Source organism: Lepidochelys kempii, chromosome 11 (assembly GCF_965140265.1).
Source record: "Lepidochelys kempii isolate rLepKem1 chromosome 11, rLepKem1.hap2, whole genome shotgun sequence".
In the NCBI taxonomy this organism is placed as follows: Eukaryota; Metazoa; Chordata; order Testudines; family Cheloniidae; genus Lepidochelys; species Lepidochelys kempii.
Window position 1 is genome coordinate 77,933,029 of NC_133266.1, and position 26,415 is coordinate 77,959,443.

The 26,415-nt window shown below is 49.7% G+C and overlaps 1 protein-coding gene across 1 annotated transcript in view; it reads left to right on the top strand.

Annotated features, from left to right (window-relative positions):
• Positions 1–967: 967 nt before the first annotated feature.
• COL6A1 (collagen type VI alpha 1 chain) overlaps positions 968–26,415 on the top strand; it is a 69,849-nt gene continuing 44,401 nt past the window's right edge. The window contains exons 1-14 of the mRNA XM_073306924.1: positions 968–1,258; positions 2,319–2,448; positions 10,138–10,338; positions 15,539–15,698; positions 16,691–16,810; positions 16,951–16,971; positions 17,833–17,853; positions 17,955–17,999; positions 19,280–19,333; positions 21,678–21,722; positions 21,855–21,881; positions 22,839–22,865; positions 22,966–23,010; positions 23,919–23,972. Coding sequence (XP_073163025.1) covers positions 1,150–1,258; positions 2,319–2,448; positions 10,138–10,338; positions 15,539–15,698; positions 16,691–16,810; positions 16,951–16,971; positions 17,833–17,853; positions 17,955–17,999; positions 19,280–19,333; positions 21,678–21,722; positions 21,855–21,881; positions 22,839–22,865; positions 22,966–23,010; positions 23,919–23,972 — 1,059 coding nt within the window. The 5' untranslated portion in view covers positions 968–1,149. The remainder of the gene's footprint in view (positions 1,259–2,318; positions 2,449–10,137; positions 10,339–15,538; positions 15,699–16,690; positions 16,811–16,950; positions 16,972–17,832; positions 17,854–17,954; positions 18,000–19,279; positions 19,334–21,677; positions 21,723–21,854; positions 21,882–22,838; positions 22,866–22,965; positions 23,011–23,918; positions 23,973–26,415) is intronic.

Consider the following 26,415-nt stretch of genomic DNA (forward strand, 5'->3'; position numbering starts at 1 on the left):
TCTGTTTTATGGGTGCATTTCTCTGGTCTGGTTTGTATACCTCTGCTTTGTTGTGTTTATGGCTGTGTTGGCCATGTAGGAATCAGCAAAAGAAGTCAGCCCTGGCTTTGAGGGACTGCCTTTGGAAGCGAGAAGCTAGAGGACCCAGTTTGTCACTGCTCTACATCTGGCAGTCGTTTACATCTCTGCAAGCCAGAATAGCAATGTTTGCTCAGCTCCTGCTGTGCTCAGGTGTGTGACTCCCCAAAGTGCAGGCCAGGGCAGAATGAGGCCCCATGTCTCTATTCTGGAAGGACACGAAGGCCCTGGTCCTGTGAGAGTTCTCATCACAGGGAGTGGGAATGCTGGGCACTGGGTGTTCACCATGGGTGGAAGGGGCAGGAGCAGGGCGTTTGCAGGATTCAGTCTGCACTTTGATAAACTCCCAAAGATACATTTACAAAACAACTAGGAAATTGGGATGAGCATTTTTTGGCCTGGAAGGCCAAAAAGCATCCAATAATAAAACATACCGACGGCCCAGTCATACGGTCCTTACATTGACAAAACTCCCACAGACTTCAGTGGAGCTTTGAGTAACGATGCTAGGACGGGCCCAACATGGGGTTATAAATATGAGCACAAAAATGATACAGAGAGTTTTTTTAATGGTGTGGATTATATCCTTAGGCTTGCGACATTCCCGTTCTTCTTTTTAGAACAGCAGCACTGTGGCTATGCTGTAACCCGTTAGCCAACATAGATACAAGATATACGGGGGGAAGCGGGTGGCAAAATATTTTTAAATAGAACTAAATTATGTTTTGATGCAGATCAAGATGGTTTTGCAGGCACAACCATAGCTGAAAAGAAGAAATGGCCCCAAGACAATGTGTTTCAGCAACTCACTGGTTATGCTAAGGATCAACTGAAATTGACATTCTGAGATCCCTCCCCCTCTGGAGTTGGGCAGCTCCTGCTACTTTCCTCCTCATCTTAACTCCCTCTCCCGTGCCTCCTTCCACAGAAACTCAGGGACAGAGTAGAAAATTAGAAAAAATTCCCAACTAAGATAAAAATTCCTTGCTGCCATTCCTGGCCTCTGTCTCCTTCTGTTTCTCCCTCCCTTCCTTTCTGCAAGTAATAAATGGTAAATCTGAAATTAGCAAGATGAAGTTAGCAAACTTTTTGTTCACTTTCTTGCTTCAAGTCTGTTTCCTGTGGAGCGGGGCGCTGGCTCAACAGACAGAAATAGTCAACAGAATTGAAACCTTTCAAGGTAAGAATGTGACTCTGGGGTGTACTTTCTTTTCCTTTCCTGTGCGGATAGTTTTCTAGACTGTTAAAGGTGAGATCTGCCTTCAGATCTGTATGCCATGTACTGCTAAACAGACGTCTCAGGTTGTTTATACTGTTGTAACTTTAGGTTTGCCTGAACATTTAAAAAAAGGTATATTTCAAATGTCTGTTGATTAGTTATTCCTTCCACATGTATTGAATATCTACCTGCTCCCTTCACCCACCTACCCAGTTTATCCTGAAGCCATTTTTTTCCAGTTATCTTCAGCTCTGTCCCATCTCATATGCGATCATTTTTGGTTGGTATTTAGCAAAGAAGGGGACTAAAAACAACTAACGTAGAGGATAATATTCCGGAATACTTCACAGAAATTTGATGAGAATTTTATCAAAATCTGTAAACATATTTTTTGGGTTTTTTCCTTTATTTGTAATAATCTCTTGTGTTCCTGTTGCAAAGAAAATTCCTTTGTATAGGGACTTTTTAAAATGATTATTCTTTATATGGAAAATGTATACACGCGAAAATGTAACCCTACATCTGGACGTTATTTTAAATAGTATCTGTCTGATATTTCATTGTAATGAATTAATTCATCTCTAAATAGATATAGCGCTTAGAAGCCTGGGAAAACAATCTTTCATTTTTAAAATCACAGTAAATGTAAAGAAAAATACCAAGTTTTTTCAGAAAAAGACAGTGTGTCTTCATTGGCTTTAATCTATTGAATATATGTTCATTTTCAATCCAACCTAGCACAAATGCCATGCAAGTGTGAGTGTGTGCATATGTTTGTAATTCTGACACACTGAGTTATTATTTGCAAGCTGTAAACTTTAACTTAGTATAAAAATGTAACAGTGTAACAGAGATACAGACTACACACGTACTGTAGAAAATGCATTGGCTATGTCTCTTGAATACACATGCTTCACTATGATGCATGGGAGACCCAATCCACCATGACATATCTTGTAGCATAACTGGAAGATGCAGTAACACCGTGCTTAAAACCTGCTGTCTCTCTGTTTTTGAACAGATTGCCCCGTTGATCTGTTTTTTGTTCTGGATACATCAGAAAGTGTTGCTTTAAGGGTAAAGCCATTTGGAGACTTAGTTTCACAGGTGAAAGAATTTACCAACCGGTTCATTGACAAGCTAACAGACAGGTAACTGTATTGAAAGCTTTTACTTTTTCTGCACTGCTTATTTTATTTTACTTTTCCATGGGTGTTCACCAGAATAGAAAAAGTGACACCAGTAAGATTTGGGACTCTGCTTGGGAATTTATATTTGTCTTGCATTAAGGCTGTCAGTGATCACTGTGTGCACACGGGAAACGTTATGTGTATGGCTATGTAACAAATGGAAAGAAACTGTCTGCAGCAACGAAGGATTTAATGCGCTCATTCTGGGACCGTTGGCTGGAGTTGCTAGATTGAGTGTTCTCCTGTCTGCAACGGGAGTTTTCTGCACTTCTCCATCCCCATCTGCAGGTGGCAGTATTCCTTCAGCAATGCTTGGTGTAGCCAGGTTTGCTGCCCCATGTGGTTTGCTTTGCGTTTTCCCGGAGGTGGAGACCTGTGGTGGGGACGGTCGTGTGGCTGTCGTGTTTCACGGCAGAATGATCATCCAGGATCATTTTTAAAAAAAAACAGGGCTTAATCGGAGTAGTTGAAATAATTGAGGCCTGTGCTTAAAATCAAAGCTGGGCCCTGGCCTATCCTCCGCCTTCGGTTTCACGCGCAGTGGCTTGTACCCTGCAGCCCTTCTGCTGGGCATGTGCAGCGCCCTGTGATCGCACACCCTGCGAGGGGAGCGTGGGTGCATGCTGGGCCCTCTCCGCAGGACAGCATCGTGCGCACGTCCAGCATGGTGTGCCGCCCAGCTCTGCTGCAGGGAAAGCTGGAGTGGGCTGGGGGTGAGCCCGGGCTGGGCTGGTGAGGTCCCCCTTTGTAACAGAAGGAGAAACTTTATTAAACAGAGGCTTTTCCTTGCACGTTTCCTTGCAAAGCCTTGCCTAGAATCCCACAAACCAGCACAGCCCCTCGCTCTCGTGGTGAGGGACACTGCACCAAGAGGGTAGCTCCCAGGCTTCAGAGGGGCTTGCCTCAGCTGCGGCAGCTGCTGCAAGTATAACTCCCCTTCTCCATCCACCACCAGTGCATGGAGGGCATGGCACAGCGGCCTCGCCCTACCGCACCCTGGCAGCCCCTCCAGCACTTCTCGAGGGGGAGGAGCACTGGACGGAGGACCCAGCTGCTGCAAGCCATGTCTCTTCTCACTGGGGTGTGTCTGCCAAGCCCAAGCCTAAAGTTTGAGGCACTGGAACTGGGTGGGGGTCTGTCCTCCCACTTGGCCCCTTACTCCAGCCAGCAAGGACCTGCCTTCCACATCCAACCTGCCACACCAACTCGAGGAGACCTGCTGCAGTCAGAGGAAACCCTGTCATCCCAGAACCAAAGGATCCACTTCTCCCCGTCCCAATAGCCCTACTCAGGAAAGAACCTGCTGCCCCCTTGCTCAGAAGCCCACCGGCCCAGGCTGCAGGCTTGGCTGCCCTGCTGGGGACATGTCTGTGCCAGGAAATGTTAGAAATGTTAGCTCCCATCCTGTTAAATACACGTGACACCTGGCGTGGGCGGGCAATGCTCACGAATAACATGGGCACTCCCTGGGGAGAATAGGACCAGCACGTCCTGACACAGCACTTCGCAGTGTCCCCATGAGGGGTCTACTGGGATCTAGGACCAGGGAGCCTCCATGAAGTGCTGGGGGTGAGGAAGCCGGGTGGGGCCCGGTGGAGGGACTGACGGACTGGAGTGGGGAAGAATATGGACTGGATGGAATGGTGTGGGGTGGGGAGGAGGTTTTGGGGACAGGAAATGTCACAGATGTTAGTGACTCCTGGAAAATATTCAAGGGAGCCTTGTCTCAAAGCTGGCTCCCCCAAGGGGGGCCTGAGGGCTGCCACGTAGTTCATTCCTTCCCGCCTCATCCGCAGAGGTCCCCAGCACTGGGGAGAGTGGTTTCCCCTGTATTTTCCCAGCCATCGTTCCCTGAACATCTGAGAGCCCCAGTTTCCATCCCCATCTCCTTGGTGAGCTCTGTACATAGAGCCATGAGCAGGCTGGTTCTCCCACACCAGCCCACATGCTCAGTGTTCCTCGCGTTCCCCTGGGCGGCAGGAGGCTGGTGCCCAGATGTGCAGCGTGGAGGGAGGAGGGGCAGGAGAGGCAGTTTGGGCACAGACTTTGCAAATGGCTGGGGTTGGATACAGGGCTGTCCCTGCAGCCTCCTTATCCAGCTCTTTCTGGTGTAATGACTCTGCCTGATCAAAGGCTTCTGCTATTCTGGAGATGGGAGACTCTTTCCTCTTGGTCCTGGAAAGGGAGCCCCAAGGTAAGGGTCCCCACTAAAACATAGGGCTGAAGCTCCCCACTAGATTAACCCCTCGAGGCTGTTGTCCTGGGCGTATGGCAGTCCCAGTTTCCTTTCCCACACTCCGTTCCCAGGGAGCATGAAGGTGTTCAGCCAGTGCTGGGAATGACAATGCCCTGGCTGGAGAGAGTCCTGGGAAGGGCAACGAAAATGATTAGGGGGCTGAGGCACATGACTTACAAGGAGAGGCTGAGGGAACTGGGCTTGTTTAGTCTGCAGAAGAGAAGAGTGAGGGGGGATTTGATAGCAGCCTTCAACTACCTGAAGGGGGATCCAAAGAGGATGGAGCTCGGCTGTTCTCAGTGGTGGCAGGTGACAGAACAAAGAGCAATGGTCTCAAGTTGCAGTGGGGGAGGTCTGGGTTGGATATTAGGAAACACTATTTCACTAGGAGGGTGGTGAAGCCCTGGAATCGTTACCTAGGGAGGTGGTGGAATCTCCTTCCTTAGAGGATTTTAAGGCCCAGCTTGACAAAGCCCTGGCTGGGATGATTTAGTTGGGGATTGGTGCTGCTTTGAGCAGGGGGTTGGACTAGATGACCTCCTGAGGTCTCTTCCAACCCTAATCTTCTATGGTATGGACTCCCCACTGACTGCTTCTCCCCACACCTCATTGCTCATTGCACCTCCACTGATCTCACACTGTGTATGGGAATAAGGTATTGTCTCTTTGCTAACCACCTCGCCCCCTTTCTTATCTGGTTCCTTCACTGATTCTTTGCCACCCCTGTAACCATTTGGCTTACCTTACTGCTCGCTGGGTCATCCATTGGCTGATTGGCTGCACATCTGTTCAGTAATGATGACCAGGCACTCAGGGCTCTGGTCACACCCCTCTGCCGTGTCCCAATGTCTGCTCCTCCCTCCTCTCCTTTATCTCTCCATGCCCTCCCTCTTCTGGGTCACCACATCTGCCCCCCACGCTTGTCCCTCCCTCTGAAACCTCACAACCATTCCCTCCTGCCGCCTCGCCTGCTCTGGCTCCAACAGGCCGCGGCTGTCCACAGCTCCTTCGTCTCCTGGCTCTGCCCTGGGCCTAGACCGCCCGACGCTGCCCAGGCAGCTGCTCGCCTCCTCCCACGTGCCACACTCAGAGCATCATGGCAGGGGTGTCATGTCTTCTCCTGTGTTGCTCTTCCCACTCCAATCTCTGCCCCGCCACTCCACCCCACTTCCCCTCCCGCTCCGGACTGCACCCTCCAACTCTTCTCTCCTTTCGCCCACCCAGCTCCCCAGCCCCCTTCCGCTCTGATTTTGCCTTCTGGATCTCACTCTGCCGCTCCTCACAATCTCCCAGGCTCCTCCCAGGCAGGCTCAGCCTCCCTGTGGGACCCCTGCGGGGATTCCCCATTAGGTTTTGGCTCTGCTGGGCCCTATTCTTGATATGCCTCCAGGTGTGCCTTCGAGGCGTAGGAGGCCCGCCTGTGACTTGGGCAGCCATTTACTCCCATGCACAGCGTGGGTGGGGGGCTGTAGCCTGCAAGCAGTGTGGGTGGGGAGCATTTCGCACTCGCTGCGCACTGGTAGGAGTGGCCATGCTGCCGGGCCGTGGAGAGGCAGGCCGCCGGTCCGTCGTACAAACCCATCTGGGAAGGTGAGCAGAGTGAGCCGCTGCTGCTGGGCCAGGCTGGAGAGAAGCCCCCCCAGGCTGCACGGCCGGAGCCCGGCTTGCCGTCGTGACAGCCCTGCCGGCGGGTGGGTGCAGCCAGACACTGGGGTGGAGGGAGAGAATGGGGGGAGCTCATTTTTGTGCTGAGGTGGCTCCATTAAAGCCCTTCGGGGCTTGTCTGTGGGAATGTGTGTGACGGCCACCGCTGGGGAGCGGCTTTCAGGCCAGGCCGAGACACCTCAATGCGATGCAGTGCCAGGGGGTGAGCGAAGGGAGGGGGCTGATGGCTCAGGCTGATGGCCTTAGCAGCCAGGGTGCAGGAAGAGGGTTGGGATCGAAGCATAGCTGTGTGAACAGAAAGGAAAGGTTGGCGTCTAGGAACATTGGGGGGACAGAAGAGGCATGACGGGGACCTGGCCTGGATGTGTGGGACCAGCGGAGGAGAAGCCAGCGCTGAGCCCCTGATTGACAGGAGGGCAGTGTTCATGCCAGCGGTGGGGAGGATAGGGGAGGTGTGTGGGGGAGAACAAGGAGTTCACTTTTGATTAATATTGGTGGCAAATCTTCCTGGAGGTGACCCTGCTGCAGAGGCCGAGATAAGGGAGCAGGCAGGGGAGATGGGCGGGCGCGGGGGAGAAGGGAGACGGTGCGGAAGGAGAGTGGAGAGGTGGGGACAGATCCTGCCACTCTGCTCTTTGGCGCGGTCAGTGTGGCCTTGTCCAGAGGGGATGGAGGGAGGCAAAGGGCTCTGATGGGTGTCTAGGCACCAGCCCATGGAGGAGAGAGGGCGGGTGGAGGGTAGTGTTCTCTGGGGAGGACCACGGCAGTGCTGAAGCAGGAGAGACCTGGTCTGTAGGGGAGGATGTCTGCCTGGGTGCGAGGCTGGGCAGAGGTGCTCAGAGAGAGAAGCAAGGTGGTGCATGTGGATGCTGTGGGTGCACCATTCATGGGCGTCTGGGATGGGCTTTGTGGTGGGGCAGAGGGGCAGAGGAGGGGGGTTCCAGGAGCAGGTGGGAAGCTGGCTGGCTGATGCAGGAGGGCAGGGGAGCTGTCCAGAAGGTGATGGAGCTTGGCCTAGGGATTAGGAGGATCTGGCATTCAGAAGCATCAGGGAAGGCGGTTGAGAAGTTTGTCCCTGTGGCGATGGGGGTTGATGTTCCTCTCTGCTCCTCCGAGACTCCCTTCCCTAGCCTTTCACCAGCGTGCTGTTTTTGCCCATGGCAGCTGACCCACTGCAGCACACCCTGGACAGCAGAACTTTGTAGAAAGACCCTAGCCCTTCCTGCCTAGAAACAACGACACTCCAATTTCCAGGGACCTGGCCTTTTGCTGGTTCCTCAGCAGATCTCAGTAACAATGGAGTCTGTGTCAGTGGGTCAGGATCCCCGTCCCACGTGCTCTGACATGGGCTCTCCTTGCCCAGTCCATGTCAGGAGAGCTCTCACTGGGTATGGAAAACTGCCTAGCCCCACGTGTACTGCTTGACATGACAGTTGGGATGGGACTCTGTCAGGAACTGCGGCCAGGATGCTGGAGAGCTGGGGGTTACTTCAGGAGCCAGCTTGGCTTCCAGGGTGCCGGAGGGTGAGGGCTCCTGCATCCTGCCATGCATAGAGCCAGCCAATGGTGCGCACTGCCAGCCAATGCACCAAATGGCATGGTGGGCCAGGCACCGACACTCCCTGGCAGAGAGGCGTGGATTGGCCTCATGGCAGGGAAGGCAAGATGGCCTGTGAATGAGGGGTTAGCAATAATCAGTGCCCAGATAGGGTTTTTTGGGGGTGTGGGGTGGAGAGAGGGTGCTAGAGTTACAAAGAGGAAAAATGGAACAGGATGGGGAAAGGGGAGAGCGATCAAACGTGACAGGCCATGTCAGCTTCCCGTCTGTGCAAACCCTTCTCCTGAGACACGCTCCTTGTCAGGCGGGATGGCACCTGTTGCCATAACAAGAGTCAGATGCCTTATGGTCTCAGCATTCCCCCCATCCCACATATATTCACACACAAACCCCTATCTTCACATCCATGCATCTACTCTACCCTCTATTCATACACATTTCATAGAATCATAGAATCATAGAATAACAGAGTTGGAAGGGACCTCTGGAGGCCATTTGGTCCAACCCCCTGCCCAGAGCAGGACCAATCCCAACTAAATCATCCCAGCCAGGGCTTTGTCAAGCCTGACCTTAAAAACTTCTAAGGAAGGGGATTCCACCACCTCCCTAGGTGACGCATTCCAGTGTTTCACCACCCTCCTAGTGAAAAAGTTTTTCCTAATATCCAACCTGAATCTCCCCCACTGCAACTTGAGGCCATTACTCCTTGTCCTGTCATCTGCTATCACTGAGAATAGTCTAGATCCATCCTCTTTGGATCCACCTTTCAGGTAGTTAAAAGCAGCTATCAAATCCCCCCTCATTCTTCTCTTCTGCAGACTAAACAATCCCAGTTCCCTCAGCCTCTCCTCATAACTCATGTGTTCCCCAGTCCCCTAATCATTTTTGTTGCCCTTCACTGGACTCTCTCCAATTTCTCCACATCCTTCTTATAGTGTGGGGCCCAAAACTGGACACAGTACTCCAGATGAGGCCTCACCAATGTTGAATAGAGGGGAACGATCACGTCCCTCCATCTGCTGGCAATGCCCCTACTTATACACCCCAAAATGCCATTGGCCTTCTTGGCAACAAGGGCACACTGTTGACTCATATCCAGCTTCTCGTCCACTGTCACCCCTAGGTCCTTCTCTGCAGAACTGCTGCCTAGCCATTCGGTCCCTAGTCTGTAGTGGTGCATGGGATTCTTCCGTCCTAAGTGCAGGACTCTGCACTTGTCCTTGTTGAACCTCATCAGATTTCTTTTGGCCCAATCCTCCAATTTGTCTAGGTCCCTCTGTATCCTATCCCTACCCTCCAACGTATCTACCACTCCTCCCAGTTTAGTGTCAGTCTTCACACCCATGCATTACACCCCTCTATGCACACCCATTTACACCGAGAATTTTCTTCTCATTTCGAATTGATACATGAGACACATTCAGCCTTAAAAACGTGCATAAGGAACTGATTCTACGCCCAGGTTTATTCACAGATTATGAAGTCAAAGGGTACCACTGTGATCATCTAGACGTAGGACTTCCCTGAATTAGTTCCTGTTTGAACAACAGCAAATCTCTTAGAAAAATCTCCAACCCTGATTTTAAAATCTCCAGTGAATCTCCAGCATGTCTCTAGGTAAATTGCTGCAATGGTTAATTATCCTCACTGTTAAAAATGTACACCATGAAAGCCTCTAACGTCAACTTCTAGCCACTGGATCTTGTACTTTTGTCTGCTAGATTGAAGAGACTTCTCTTTTCAAACTTCTATCCGCCATCTTGATACTTATGGACTGTGATGAAGTCACCCTTAATCTACTCTTTACGCTAATCAGATTTGTTAAAATAAACAGACTGAGCTCCTGGAGTGTCACCATAATGCATGTTTTCCAGTCCTTTAATCTTTCATCCCCTGCATCGCACGAGAGACAGACCTGAAAGAAAGACCTAGAGAGGCAGGACTCTGACCGAGGCAGAGGCTGTACCATTACCGAGGATGTTGTTTGTAAGTCAGTAAGATGCTGAAGTCAGGGCAATATTTAGGTAGAGCTGAGAGAGCAGAAGGTCTGTACAGGGCCACTCCGCTGCCAGAGAGACAAAGCCAGAGATGTGTGGGAACTGGGAGGGGGCCATGGCGGTGATGAGGGGAGGGTACTGCAGGGGTGGGGGAAGCAGACACTGAAGGTGGGTGTCCCTTTTTGTCTCTCCAGGTATTACCGGTGTGACCGGAACTTGGTGTGGAATGCCGGAGCTCTGCATTACAGCGATGAGGTCGTGCTGATCAAAGGGCTTGACCGAATGCCCGCTGGACAAAATGACTTAAAGAGCAGAGTGTCTGCTGTGAACTACATCGGGAAAGGCACCTATACAGACTGCGCCATCAAGAGAGGGATTGAGGAGCTGCTCATCCGGTGAGTGAGAACAGTGCCTCCCACACAGTGCCCAAGGAGCACAGAGGAGAGAGAAGGAGGTGGGCTGGGAGACGCCTTGTCCTTGTTCTGGGACACAGTCATTCTCTGCTGCCGGTTGAAACGTTCTGGAGAGGCACTATGGTCTGACTCCACCAGGGAACTTCCCCCTTCGCTTCTCTGGGCTCTTTGTTTCTGTTTACCTCCAAAACACTCCAGGAGACCGCTGGTGAGCCTCAGCTGGGAGAAATCTCAACAGAACTCTGACAATGGACACCGGCTAAGGATCTGCCCCCCCTTACATTTAGCTGCACCTCAGCCAGGCTCAAGTGCTCTGAGCATAATTTAGTGCCTGTGTCCACGATGGACACAGTCAGGTGGCTGTAGTTCTAAATGGGTGTAATTACAGGCACAATTAATTGTGCCTATTAATTATGTAGAAAAATTGTACCTCTAATATTGACTAGAACCTCTTTTTGCAAATGAACATAAGAACGGCCACGCTGAGTCAGACCAATGGTCCAGCTAGCCCAGGATCCGGTCTTCTGACAATGGCCAATGCCAGGTGCCCCAGAGGGAATGAACAGAACAAGGAATCATCAAGTGATCCATCCCCTGTTGCCCATTTCTAGCTTCTGGCAATTGGAGGTTTAGGGACACCCTGAGCATGCAGTTGTGTCCCTGACCATCTTGACTAATAGCCTATCCTCCATCAACTTATCTCATTCTTTTTTTTGGGCCCAGTAGTATGGCTACCCAAATGTAGCCATAAAGGTGTGGCAGAGCTCATCACACAAGGCTCACCTCTCTGAATACTGACTGGGGAGCGAATGGGCCACTTCACCCTGAATGGTGCCTGAAATATGTGTTCACTACTTATGCTAAACAATCTGTTTCACTTTGTCTGTAGCTGTGACACTCTGAGTACCTTTCCCAGACCCGCAGGACAGCTCTGTGTCAGCTTGAAAGCTTGTCTGTCTCACCAAGAGGAGGTAGTCCAGTAACAGATATTACCTCCCCGACCTTGTTTCTCTAAGGAGCTCTCAGCATTTCACACAGGGGATTCCATCTCTATGTGGAACATGCCTCCTTTTGAAATCCTTCATTAGTTAAAAATTGTATTAAGATGTTAAAATAAAAAGAAAACAGCACAGAGTTTAAGCACAGAAGTTCCTGTTTATCAGGGAATAACATACAGATTATCAAGGGGTGCAAAGTTCGGTTTAGGATCGGATGGCGTAAGGAATACATAATCTGCAATATCCCCAATTGGGGGTAAAAGGTTAACGGGTCAAAGTACAGACATTGAGGTATGAGGTTTGTTGTTCATATAATGGCTATGTTCAGGTGTGGAGTATAATGAGTGGATACAATGATGAGGATGGATTTACCCTCATTAGTTGTATTACAGTAGCTCCCGGGGCCCCAGTTGGGATCCATTGCGCTAGGTACCCTACAGAAAGACACAGGGTCTTCCCCAGACAGTTTGCAATCCAAGGCTCAGGTCATAGAAAGGGATCTGCACAAGGTGCAGAGTTCAATTTGTACTGACTCACTTGTATGTTTGGGGCCTAGATCAAGAAAAGACCCAAGTGAGGGTAAGAAACTGTAGGAGGGGAGGGAGGTCTACTCTAGTAAGAATATGCAGTTCTATAGTCCAGTAGAGCGCACAACCTGAGTCTACAAAATCGATCTAAAACAATTGAATTTACATTTACCTTGCAAATGTCTATTTTTAGACATTTTAAAACTTCTCCATTTCTCTATTTAATTATTTTTATTGAACCCCCCCCCCCCCAAATTTGAAGTGAATTGAAAAGTTGAACTAAATTTCCCCAGTTCCTTCCCTCCACTTTTTGAGCTTTTTTGCAGTCCCAAGAGACACTGGTGGGACAGAGACGGGCAGGGACAGGGGTCACAGAACAATTACAGAGCAAGTCAGTGAATAAAACATCCAGATTTCAGTAAGCCTCACAAGGAGAGCTGGGCAAATCACCGATTTCCCAGTTTGTTGGCAATCCCCAAAAAAGAATTTGCTTCAAGCTGAACCTGAAGTGAATTGAAAAGTTGGAAAAAATGTTAAGGTCGAACAAAATGTGTCCTTTCTACATTTTAGAAGATCTTTAATAAAGCTAACAGTAATTTGGAAAAGAAAAGTTATTTTAAACTGAAAACTCAAAATGTTTTGAGGGTTTTTTTTATTAATTTGAGTTGGAGGGGAGTTCAACCAAAATAATTTGGTGAAATCGACATGAATTCACTAAACCTTTTGGTGTCACTGAATCTGCATTTGTGGCCAGAAATATTCCTCCCAGCGGTAGTCCCAGGTCTGCGCTGCTGTGTTTCTTGTTGCTGGGAAAGCAGCACAGTTCAGTGCTAAAGTTTGCGGCATAGTAGCTCTGTTGTGGAGGTAAACTGAGAAGAGTATCTGCCAGCTTTCTCCATTAACATACTGGATTCTTGAGCTAATGGGAGAGGATCCTTCCCTCATGTGGCTCAGGGAGGAGCCAACCCCTTTAACCAGCTCACATGGGTCGTGATTTGGGTCTCATTCTCTAAGGAGACTGAATCTGCACCAGTCTTAAGAGCACCTCTTAGTGACATGATCTTCAATTTGTATGTAGCTTTATATAATGGGAGCAGGTCAGCAGTTCAGAAAACTATATCTCAGAATGAGAGTGACAGAATTGCCCCAGCCACCCGGACCAGCTGCCCTGGAGTGGTGCCCCACTTTGCCCAGGGCACAATCAGGACAGGTGAGGTTGAATGAGAGTCAGTGTTTGAGGCCTAGAGCTTCCTCACCCTCAGAAGAGAATTAGAAATGGGACCTTCCCACACTATCAGCAGGTGGGCTGAGTCTAATTGGGGAAGACATCGCTGATTGCCCGGGTAAAAACCTAGGACACTGCAAGTCTGGCAGCGTAAACCCGGCGATGACAAAAGTACATTTTGCAGCGACACTGCTGTTGAGGAAGCCAGTTCTCTGAACCAAACCAAAGAGAGAGATGGCAGAGAGAATGTTGTCCTTGGCTCTCAGATGAAGTGATTCACCGCCATCCACTTTCCTGTAATTGGCAGCCTTTCCACAGAGGACTTGACTTGAATCCGTTTTTTTACAAAAAAGCAAGATTCTAGCCCTCCTGGTGGCAGGGAAGGGCTTGAAAACATGCGCCCGAAAAGCTCAAAACCTAGAAGGGTGAATAAACAGAGTGCAAGGAGGATTGTTTTTTAGACTCTCATGGTTTGTAAGCCAGTCTCACCATTCGGGGGCCTGACTCCTGGTTTCTGCACACTGGGGTCTGGCACTGCTGCTGGCCCTTTGAAAGGAGTCTGCTATTTTCTAAGAGTTATCGGAGTTTGACTGAAAGTCACCAATGAATGTAGAGCAAACCACAAAGGCTATGTCAATTTGGGCCTGCTTAGCCCTTCCCAAAGTCAGTCGGCACCCTGCCTTTGACTCCAATGGGAGTTGGATGGAGCTGCTCACCAGCAGCAGTTACAACACATTCCCAACAGAAACGGAAAGCGTCTTCAGGCAAGTTACAGCTACCTGAGAGACTTGCCCCTCGGCGTTTCTCCCTCCCGCCTTGTGGCAAACCAAGCCCAGCCATTTGCAACCCAATTCAGTGCGGGAAGCAGAGGAGCCATTTTCCAGCAACACCCGCCAGCCAGGTCTCAGGCTTCCAGTGCCAGTCAGTGTGCCTCCTGGGAACTGTTGTTTCAGGGGAAGCCAAAGCGGAGCAGGAAGCTAGTGACATCCCCCGGTTACCAGTGAATCAGGTTTAGATTAGGACCAGCTGTTTGTAATAGGTGAAGTCAGAGACTGTGTGTGTCCGTCCTAGTTCTGTATGCTTCTTAGCATGCCGGTTAACCCGTCTTGTCACTCAGGCCTGAAATTTTCACTCCCATAGATGGCAACCAGAAGCAACACCTCTTGTGCTGTGACGAGAAAAGCTCGGCATTATGTCACAGAACCTAACGGATGCCCTCACTTCATGTGTGAGTGCACACAGCTTAATGCCCATGCGCTTAGCTTCAGCTGGAGCGTTGCCTTTCTCCACCAGGCTGACAAAAGCCATCCTGGTCCTTTTGACACTTGACTTGAAACTGCAAATGTGGGTTACTGCACTCCCCAGTAAAAGGCTTTCTGTTCTCTGCAGTGACGAGGAATTGTCATGTGCTCTCCCCGACCAACCTTCCCTTCCAGATTGTGTCAAAAGTTAGCGGATCAGCTTGGCCTGGGGTTGCAAGTACTGCACTCACCTTTCTCCTCTGTGTCCCTTCATTGGAAGTGTTTCCTGTTGGAAGTTAAGCTGCTGTCTACACAGATGTTACCTGTGGATCTGAGTTTAGCGATATCGTGCTGTGTAGTTAGATAGTCTGGGGATTAAATTATGAGCATTGTGTTTCTTTTTGAAATGCAGCATATAAGCTCTTTGTAAATAGTCATTAATAATGTTTATCTGGCTGCTTCTGCTTCCTGCTGCTGAGTGACATGAAAAGGGAAAGATCTGGCTCAGTGTGTTGTTGGTTTAATAATTCAAGTTCTTTGTATAGAAATATCCTTAGACGTAGTATTAAACCATCGCCCAAGGAAATCTAATTCCATTCCAAATATCCTTTTATTACATTCATGTTGCAGGATAAGTAAGGTTCAGGTTAAAGCCATAAAACAACCCTACAAATTGAGACAACATTGTAAAAATAGTTTTTTACAAACTCTTGGTCCAACCCCCATCTCACACTTACGATTTGTACAGTACTGGAGGTTGTTGGAAGTGTGAGGGGGGTGATCCCTGTGTTACTGGGAGTTCATCACTTGGAATGCAGGACTTCCCAGGAGTCCAATCTATGATATAATTTAAATACATCCATGTTAAATGCTGATCAATTATTATTGTCCTAAAAATGAGGCAAAAATTTTCTTAAGAAAAGAGAACCTCAGAAAAACGCTGTGAATTCCCCTCCCCGCGTGTCACCATCAACACAATCAGGCTGAGATGCCAAGCGTTTGAATTCTGCCCTCTTCCAGTGATGTATACCTGCAGACCATTAATCCTTCCGTCACGAGGGCATCAATGTACCCCAAACAGGCATTGCCATAATGCTGTGAAACACAGCGAGTGGAGGTCATGTCAGAATAGAAGCGGGGGGCACTCATCAAAGCTACACATTCCCAGCTAACCATTTTGAATTGTTACAGCGGCTCCCATCAGAAGGAGAACAAATACCTGATTGTGGTGACAGATGGACACCCCTTGGAAGGGTACAAAGAGCCATGTGGAGGACTGGAAGATGCTGCCAATGAAGCAAAGCATCTGGGAATCAAAGTGTTCTCCATTGCCATTTCTCCTGACCATCTGGTATGAATTGCTCAAATGTGGCCCTTGTTATCGCCTAGGTATTTCATAATTGGAGTGGAAAGGAATATAATTAGAAACAGGATATTACTGAGAGGAGTCAATTAATCCTCTCTTTGATGTAGAGGGTCCCATGACTGACAGCAATTCCAGGAAGGGCAGCCAGTGAGTATAAAGTTTGAAGCTGGGGGGAAAAAACGATGATTAGAAATAAAGTACCAGTGGAGCTATGCCAGTTGACACCAGCTGAGAATCTGGTCCAATGCCTGTAATTAACACAGAGGGTCCCAAAACAAACTCCTGAATCTGACACCCACACATTAACTCTGGGGAAACTTGGATTCCGCTCCATAGCCGAATGTTATGATTGATCCTATCTCTACATTCGGCTGAGCAAAAGCGTCAGATCCCAGCAGGCCCAGACACTGAGATGAAATTGAGGTATGACACCTTCTGGACCATGCTATGCAAGATGGCAGCGTATGCCAGCTGGGAAAGAGAGACGCAGACACAAGGCCCAACCCCAGCGACTTTTAGCATGCTATGCTTGAGCCAGCTAGTGCGAGTCTGTCTCCCCACACTGGGAGACTCGTTCCTAGCTGAAGTGTAGATGTACCCAAAATGATTTAAAGATGATCAAGCATGTCTGGCTGATGAGTCCTCCTAGAAACAGGGGGAGGTTCACGGCCCAGGGAAAAGTTCAGCTGGCTTCCTGAATGCCAAGAACGTGGCATGGCCTCTCTAATTTCTCAGCCGCTTCCCCAAGCCTGGATAATACTGTCCTATTCCCAGGACAGATGATGCAGTTGCTGAGACACTGAATTCTTTGCATGTGCAGGGCATTTCTAGTATGTAGCTTGCAAGCTAGCCCATTTAGGAATGCCATCAAGTTGTGTTACTTGAGTTAATCATGGATGGAAGGGCACTTAGGAGGCATCACAGCTCCTGATCTCCTTTGAGTCCAGCCTTGCTGCTTTGTTGTTGTTTTACCCCAGGAATCAAGGCTGAATGTTATAGCCACGGACAGCAACTATCGGCGCAACTTCACAGCAACCAGCCTTGTACAGTTTCCGGTAGATACTGACAGTACAATAGAAACCATCATAGATATGATTGTGAGTATTCCCTTGCTCTTCCCCTCCATTGCTTCTGGCCCCCCTTCTCTCCTGTCTACCCCAGCCCACTGCCGCGGGGTATTTGGCCACACTGTTCTAAAGGGGCTCATCAAATGTTTGTATTGTTTTTGCTATTTCAGAAAAATAATGTGGAACAAATGGTGAGTCTTGCGTTCTCCGGGCTTTTCACTTGTGCAGTAGGGGCCCACTGCCCTCTCCAGCTGAACGTGTTCCCTTTCTAGCCCCCTCTCCTTTGCTGTCTGAGTCAAGCTGGCTCTCCTATGAGCCGCGATGAAAGGCAGAGCTTGTTCTCACTCCATCCTACACAACAGTGAGCCCAGAGCCAGGGCCGTTGGGCTATCTTCATCTATAGCCCAGAGGCAGTAAAGGGACGCAGCGTGACTCCTCCCTTCCAGGCAGTAGGGAACAAACTATGCCAGGCCTGGAGAGCTACCCCTGAGCCTTTTCTGCTCTCCAGGCCCCGCAGGGGTAGGCAGAGCTTTCGCGGACATGCCTTGAAGTGTCCTGCCTAGCACAGTTCAGCTCTCGGGGGGAGGGTGCGTGTGTAGCTCTTCTTATTCCCGCTGGCAAAAAGTACAGTGTGCCCTCTCTTAGCATTTGTTGCTAGCTTCTAGCAAGTACCCAGTGGGATGGAGCTTGGCCATGCACCCAGACGTACAGTGCCGTGCCCCCTAGGGTCTGGTGCGTGCAGCTGAGCATACTGGGGGAAGAGACTTTCGGGTATCTTATTATCACATCAGAATAACCCGGACTCCCTGTATAGGGAGAGTGGCTAGCCTGCAGACTGGGGCACGTCAAGGCTCTTCTTGACCTTATAACAGCGTAAGTCGCCATTGGGCGCTGCCTGCCTGGACACCTACAGTCTGGTCCAGCTCACCCCTTCCTGGGTTTATGGTGGTGGGAAGATGATAATTCAGTGTTTCAGTTTCTGCCCAGGTTAACTGAGGTAGCCCAGCCCCTCCATGTCTCTAACATTGTGCTTTCTTCTTCTCTCTGGGCAGTGCTGCTCCTTTGAGTGCCAGGTGAGTTGGGCGCGACTAGCCCTCCATTAGCTTGCATTGAATACATCTTTCTCCATGTCTGTGCACGTTTCCCTGCTCTAATCATTACACGTTTTTTGCAGCCTGCTAGAGGGCCTCTGGGACCACCTGGGGATCCAGGATATGAGGTCAGTAAATAAATGCACCCAGCAACTTCCCTGCCATGGGAGTGAGGCTGAGATGGGGTACACCAGAGCAGAGATCCAATGGAGGGACGTGGGGAGGCCACTGGACAGGGATACTCATGGCATAATCGCCATCTGATTTGTGCTCTGCCCTGCGGCCTTCCTGAGCAAGGCTGCCTCGGTCAAGAAAATATAGATTAAGGATCTAAGCAGAGAACAGTATCTGTGGCTTTAACTTCATGCCCCTTTGTTAGACCACCCTCCCCCCAGAATCACTGCTGTCTGAGAGCTTACAAGCCAGCCCTCCCTTAGCCCCACAACACAGCTGCATCCTCCAGGCAAGAAGAGCTGGGATCCTACCCAGATGCTATTCACACTCCCAAATGCCAGTGGTGGGCCATGCCAGGCCACTCCTCTCCTTGGAGCTGGCACTGGAGTCCTGTGACAGCCCTGTCACTCCCCAGGGTCAGCAGGCAGCACTGAAGCTGGGCCACCACCCCAGCAAGGCTCCCAGCAGTGGGAAGTAGAAGAGGGGGACAGTGTGAACGGAACCAAGGGGGGCATGTGTTGGGATCACAGCTGTGCTTTCCTGAGCTTTAGGAGAGCTAGGGTGGTGGTGACCCTCAACTGAACACCAGTCAATCCATTGTGGCAAGCCCTGTGACTCCTGCAGCCACGCCGGCTCACAAGAGTTCCCCTTCCACGCGGTCTCTTAGCCGTACATCACTGGTTTCTATTTCAAAGGAGCAGAAGTCAGACTTACTGACCAGTCATTGCCAGGATCACGTTCCATTGCCTGCGGGAAAGTCAGCGCCATGTTTGCTTTTCTCCAGTCTCCCCCTAGGCTGGGGTGGGAGATGACACATGAAATTGGGAAATAAGGAACCAGTCATGGGGAGAACAGGAGCAAAATCCTTTGGGCCCATTGGCTACAGTTTCCAGTTTGCTCAGTGGACCACACTGCTCTCTCTCAGAAGCTCTAGAGATGTAGTGAGCTGGCCTGCCCGGAGGTATCGCTGTTTATGAATCAGGAAGCTCCTCGTTGGTGAGCAGCCTGTCACAGACCCAAAGCAAATGAAGTCATTTGGTCCTAGACAATAAGATTAGACACACATCCAGCTGATCAGAAACATTAAGCTAATGACAAGGAGCATGCCCGGGGCCACTTGTCCTTGCGGGAGAGTCACTCTAGGGAGTTATGCTGGGGATGAAATTGGATCACTTGATAAAGCTACATATAAATAAAGATTGTGTACTACATTGATGAATGTTTTGTGTTTCAGGGGGAAAGAGGAAAGCCAGGTCTTCCCGGTGAGAAAGGAGATGCTGGAGAGCCGGTAAGTAGGGAAGGACACACAGCGCTTTGACGGGGGAGATTGAACCAGAGGCTACGCTTTGACCCTTAATGGCTCGTGTGAAACACTCGAGAGCCCCTGGGACAGCACTCCCTTGTGGGATGGGTCTGTATGCTCACCTTCTTCTGGGCTAACTACATGTGGGATGGCGCTAGACAGTCACCTTGTTCTGGGCTAGCTTGTTGCATTCCAAGAAGACGTTTGCAGGTGTAACGTTGTTTCAGTGTGTCAGGTACGGTGAGGTTCGCACTAGCGTGCTGCGGCACAGGCCTCGTTCGCCTGGGGCACGGGGCGGTACGTTGCTGGTTTTCCAGTCAACTGTAGCTCTGACCAATAAGTCTGTCAGTCTGTCCTGTAGCTCTGCCCAACGCTGGGTGAGCTAACAGGTTTACAGTGTTCAGAGGGGTAGCCATGTTAGTCTGGATCAGCAAAAACAACGAGGAGTCCTTGTGGCACCTTAGAGACTAACCAATTTATTTGGGAAAGCTTATGCCCAAATAAATTTGTTAGTCTCTAAGGTGTCACAAGGACTCCTCGTTATGTTGACATGCTAGCTGTCAATGGTCCATCACAGCAGGAAATATGATGCCCTGGACTCCAGATAATAAATAGGATGTACCCTGTTACATGAGAATGTCCAGTCTGCTAGATCATACTTTCCCTTATTGTGACCCATCTGGAAATTTTGTCCTCCTTCCCCCACCTCCTACTTCTCTTGGGGACCAAGACTAAGGGGTCTTAGGAAATAAAATCTCTGCAGCAGCTGTCCACTAGGCCACTCATACCTGTGGCTTTCTGGTTATCTTCTCTGCACAGACCCAGCCTGCTGGGACGTCCTGGCCACAGTCTCCAGCGTTGTTAGGGAGAAAGGACAGCCCTGTGCTGGCCAACCGGGAAGCAAACCAAAGTAGCCAAATAAATATAAGAGACGGATTGGTAATGACAGGCCTTCCCACGGCCAGTGGGTCAATCAAGAAAACCCAAGGCGGTGCGGAGTCTGAATCCCTGACCAGCCTGAGTCTGAGCAGAAATGAGTTCCAGTGATGATGCACTCTTTCAGTAGTAGCTGGCCTAGAGATTGCTTTCACTTCAGCGTCTCTTCAGGGTCGGAGGGGTTTCATAGGCAGGTCTATGTTTGGGTCCCACGCTGGTCACACAGGAACAGTTCAGAGGGAAAAGGTAGATGGTAGCGACATCTGATTGGTTACAACAGAATAGTAGACCGGCCAACGAGTGCTCTCTCCCCTCCCCCATTCCCAGTCAGGGCCAAAGTGTTTCTGTGGGACACCATGGTAATGGTGCCGAGAGTGATGACAATGGTCTGATGACTCAGATGAGGAGCCCTTCATCGCCTCACTGCAAACTTGTAGCCAACAGGCTTCTGAGTGCCAAACCCAAAATAACTAGTTTTCCTACAGGGTATTTCTCTGACTCACCCATCCCATGGATGCCCGCCTCACTTTGGCTCTGATGCGCCTTTCCCACTATAGACAGGGCAGTGTTACAGGGAGGTGTTTAATCTGCTAACAGGAGGAGGAAAACATCATTTTTCCTCCTCCCCTTTTTAGTAGGTACATTTATTTTTGTAGGTGTATTTCTCCCACACCCATCAGTGCACAGTCAGCTTGTGTGTTTTCAGCTTGGAAAACATGTGACTATATATTTTCTTCTTTGTAGATTTTTTCTGAGACTTAACTTTCATCCCAAACGACACCTCTTGTAGCTCTCAGTTTCCCCAACCCTGGAAAGGACCTGATTTTCAGATATTCACATGGAGAGCTTTAAGGGGATGAATGCTTCCTTACCTTCCCAAGGAAGCAATTAAGTTTCCTTTAACTTTCTGAGATGTTTAGATGCTTGCAACATAAATGTTAATGAGTACTCCCTGTGTATTGGTATGTGAAGAGGAATTGCTCTGTATGACCCACTGGTAAAGTTTGGATTTGAAACCCAGCAGCAAAATTTGCACTGAAATACCCAGCGTAGATGTGGCAGAAATGAATCAATTTGTCTTCACTTTCCTTTGTATTTGCTGATAAGATTGTAGCCCAGATGTAGAGAGGTGGGTGTTATGCGGACGATGAAAAGTGCAGCTCAGTTGAATGAAGTTCTGAAGTGGACAGAGATATTTCAGAAACATGATTTTTGGTGTGTGGGTTTTTGCTGAATTTGTTTTAAAACCTAGAAATAGAAAAACGTCATAAATAGAGAGAACTTGAATACCATCTTCCCCTTATATGTACATAGTATGCTGCTGAACAGGAGGAGTGGTGGCTAGCTATTTCCTGCTATAAAGGTTCTAATGTGTTTGGGTTTTGTACCCTAGGGCAAGCAAGGTGACCTGGGACCCATTGGCTACCAGGGGATGAAGGTATGTACAATTTTCTTTGCAGTCTATTGGAGGGCGATGAGGAGTAGTAGCATCATCATGGCATCTTAGAGCTGTGTTTTGACGCACACTTCATTGTCTCAGTTTAATCGTTGTCTTTCCTTTGTTGTTTAGGGAGAAAAAGGCACTCGAGGAGAAAAGGTGAGTATGGCATGCAGTGTGCAGTCAGTGGCCTTTGCCAGCCCCGCAGGTTTTGCTCATTTCCCCATGCAGTCTCCTGTGACACCTTCCCCCTTTGGCAGCATGACTAGGCTTTCTCCTGGAGACTGAAACGTGGCCACTGGCAACACCATGTCCCGCGGGGCGGGGGGATCCATCAGCTACATTTATCTACCTCTGTGCTCCTTTGCCAGCTTAGTGAGCCTATGGTTGCTTCTCTCTCACACACACACACTGCTGCGGGTCACTGGTTTCCCCTCCTGACGCTCACACCAGAAGGGCTTACCTCAGGGGAGTAAAGAGAAGCAGGTTTTTCCTAGGCGCGGCAGGACTCAGACCCTGGCTGATTCAGCCCTAGTGGGGTCTGCATCTCCAAACATTGGCAAGTTGAGTGCGGGCGGTCCAGCACCACAACACAGCTGTGTATGTTGTCCTCACAGTCCAGCAAGGCAAGGCCAGAGGGACAGGCGCTCTAGGACTCCCCACTGTGGAGTCAAGAGGGACTGGGGTCAGAGAGCTGTAGTCCAGACTGATGATCCTTTCCATGAACTTTCAAGCCTAGCATGCTGGGCATTCGCCCACCCGCCATGTCTTCCCTCTTCTCCAGCGCCCGGCTAGGAGCAGCAGGTTACCCGGGCAGTTGAGACAGAGACAAAGTGCTATGGACAGGCGCTGAAATATGCACCAGAGTGAAGTGTTACTTTGAAACACCAGTTACCCGCCGGTGTGAATGTGTCCTTCCTCCCATTAACGAGGGGAGGGGGAAAGCCCTGCCTCCTTTACTAGGGAAGAGGCGGGCCAACTTCGAAGGGGAGCTTGCATCCTGTGTCTCCCGTCCTTCCTGGTCAGCTGGGCCAAGCCAACGCATAGCCCACACGTGGCCGGGAGGTGAACATGACCTGTCTGCTGTCACTAACCTCTCCCCTCCTTTCCGGACAGGGCTCGCGAGGATCCAAAGGATATAAGGTCAGCTGCTGGGATTTTCCTGTGACTTGGTGGGCTCTGGCGGGGTGGGCAGTGTGCCGGAAATGGGTTCTACACCGTTCTCTTGTTTCTCTCCTCCCAGGGGGAGAAGGGCAGGCGTGGCATTGACGGCATAGATGGCATGAAGGTGAGTCTCGCGCTTGGGGCACAGCGTGCCGGGAGCGCTGTCTCTGTACGCTGGTTACCATAGGGACACCTGTGGGCCGGGAGGCTCTGTTTGACTCCAGGGCGTTTTGGGCTCCCCATGCCCTCAGGGGTGGGGTCCTGGCACAGCGTGATCGGGGGCTGGGTGCAGGAACAGGCATTGATCTTGGGACCTGCGGTAAAGCCATACAGCTCCTGGGATGGGAGCAGCCAAGGAAGGGAGAAAGGTGAGGCAACTGCCCAGGCCTGACCTCCCCCCTGACAGCACAGGTCCCATAGGAAGAAATCTGGCCTGAATCCAGCTGGGGATCCAACTGCTCCGTGTGCTGAGGGCTCCCAGTGAGGGGCCCGTCACTAGGACAGGGCCTGGGCTGGGTGTCTCAGCTGTTCCCCGCCCCTCTCAGGAACAGCGTGCTCCCGGCTGTAGCCAGGTACTGTGCAGCCCATCACAGCTGTGTCTGGGCACATTGCATGACGTAAAGCAATTCATCAGCTCAGTGGCCTGTGCCCCCTGGCTGGCCATCATCAGTCCCAAACTCCCACCCCTGGCTTGGGGATGGAGCCCCTCCTGCTGCCTTCGGGGAGGCAGGAGTTCCCCCAGGACTCCCTCCAGCACCGCTACCAGTAACACCCAGTTTTATCAGCAGCTGTCACCTCTTCCTCTCCAGTGGGGAGAGGGGCTGGCAGCTGGGACTCGGGCATGGGACTCCTGCCCAGTCCTCCAGCCAGCCAGTGCCCCTCTGTGTGGCCCCTAATCTGTCAGGGCTCGTCAGCGGAGGCTGCTGATCTGTGGAGGTGGGGTCCGCAGCTCCTACTGCCTTCACGTCCCATGGGCGTTGCCTGCTCACGTAGCATGATACTCATTGGTGGCCTTTTCCTTTCCTTTGCCAGGGGGAGAGTGGATTTTCTGGATTGCCAGGCTGCAAGGGATCACCAGGATCTGATGTACGTATTGGCTGGTTTGCTTTTCGTTTCAATAACAAATACAGCTCGATGTGGAGAGTGGTGGAGCCTAGGCCTGGGAGCCGGGCAGACTGGCAACCAGTCAAAGAGAATCTCAAAGTGGGGGGCCTCTGGGTGCTGTCCCAGCGGGGGGCAGCGTGAGGCATGATGGCCTTCCTCATCTACTGCATAGGACCTGCGTGTGCTGTCTGGGGCCTTGAGAGAGCAGAAAAAGGGCTTTGTTCCCCCTTTCCCCGTTGAGTTGTGACTCTGATTGGCTAAGACTTCCCCCCTGCAGGGTATGGGGTGTGGTTGTTAGCCATATTTGGGTCTAGCTCTGTATGTCGCATTCAGGGCACTGGTCAAATTGGGCTCATTTAAGATGATATTCACTCGAGCAATCTGAGATTTGTGACCAATGTGAAAGCCCAGAAATCACCCCAGGCAGACTACAAAACCTAGCTGCCTGTGACAAAACCTCCTCTATAGAGAACAAGGAAGTCTAGCATGGCCTAGTCTTCAGCTAGCAGAGCACGAGTGAGGAATGACAGGGCAATGCCTAATGGGTTTATTGGCACTGCAGTGCCAGTCTCTGGCTTTCTCCAGAGCATAAGTCAGGTATCTGAAATTCGGGCAATCGTTTGCAAGACAGCAGGAAATACTGGGTCACCCAAGCTGCTGGACAGTACAGGGGGTCTCTTCCGCTGAAGGGGCAGAACCCCTGCCAAGTTTTGTAATGGAGGAAAGGTTTAACGGTCTCAGCTGCACTGACCAATGGCCATCCTTACAGCTGTTAGAGATTTGAATGTGCAGGTAATTCACATGACTAATTCCCTCCTATCTGCGGTTTTCTGGACAGTACAGTAGTAGTTGTATAGGAAATTCCAGGAGTAACAAGGGTTTTCTGGGGTGATTTGGCAGCTTTTCACCCATAGGTCCTCGTTGTGTGGCTTTTCGGTTTTGAAACCATTATATATAGGCAAATCTGCAAGCTGCTTTGGGTGAAATCCTGGCTCCATTGAAGTTGGTGGCAAAACTCCCATTGATTCAGCGGGGCTGTATTTCATACTTTGTATCTTTGTGAAAATGTGGTTTGCTCGTGGTGAGAACCTTGTTATCACGGTGTGGCTTGAAAGAAGTAATGTGGAGTGTAAGTTTGTCTGGGACTTTCTATGACATTCATCACCACGGCGTCCAAGTGGTTGGTCAACATTTTCAAATGTAAGCCTCCATCAAGATGGGCTGATATTCACAGCTGCAGAGCATCTGCATCTCCCTTTGATTTTAGCTAGAGTAGTGGATGCTCAGTGCTTTTGATAACCAGGACACTTTACTGAGATGACCAAAGGCCTGATTCTGCGAATACCTATGCTTGTGGGTAAAGTTAGTCCCATGTGTGAGCATTCGCAAGACTGGACACTAAATACTGATGGATTAAGGTCTCTAACTTTAGGGACTTAACTGAAAATTTTGACCTTAGAGTTTAATGTACTAAAATCAACAGAGAACCCTGACCGCTAAACAGAAATAGTCCAGCTAATCCTTTGATTATAGTGGAACCTCCAAAGGAGACGATTCAGTCTAGCTATACTGTGTATGTGTGAGTGTTTCCTTCCTAGCTGAACACCTTGTTTTGTAATAAAAACATGCATCTTATAGCACCTCAGATAGTTTGAAATTTGCCAAGAAGAGTAATTTTATTAAAACAAAACTTTCAAAACCTAAGGCCTGAATAGTCCGATGTGCAAATCCTCTGCCTTGACTTTTCAGGTTACATCATTCATCACTCAGGGGGTTGTTATTCCACACCCAGTGGTCTGCTTTTCTAGGAAGGGTGTTTCAGTGTGTAATACATTTTCATTTGCTATACTTTAAATGTGAGTATTCACCCAGGAGGTGTAGTCCAAAATAGGATCAAAACAGAAATTTTTATACATACTCCACTTGGTTGCACTTTATACAAACTGTGGTTTGTGCAGTTTCATTGGTGTACAGGCAGATTAAGTAATTAAAGGAAATCATAAAATCTTCTCTGACGAATGCTTGGGAAATGTTCAAGACAGAAACAGTGTAACTAGGGCAGATCTTGATTCATTCTTGTGTTTTGGATACGGGTCACCTAAAAATTGATCACAAAGGGGTGGGGAATGTATCCGTTCCATTTGATGGATTTAAGGGGGTCAGGACCCCATTTTTTCTAAAAATTGTAAAATAGCCACATTATTATAGCCTTTGCCTGTTCATTTCTGTGTGCCAAGTTATGTCAGTCTCTTAATTGTTCCATTTGCCAGGGGTTAGATGATCAGCTATTTCCCATCTTTTCATGGCACAGCACATTCTGCTTTATTGGCATTAATACAACATTCAATTTAAACATTTTCACTAGAATCCACCAATGAGGCTCAAAAGTGGCTCTGCTTTAATTTATTTTTAATTTCAAAAGCAA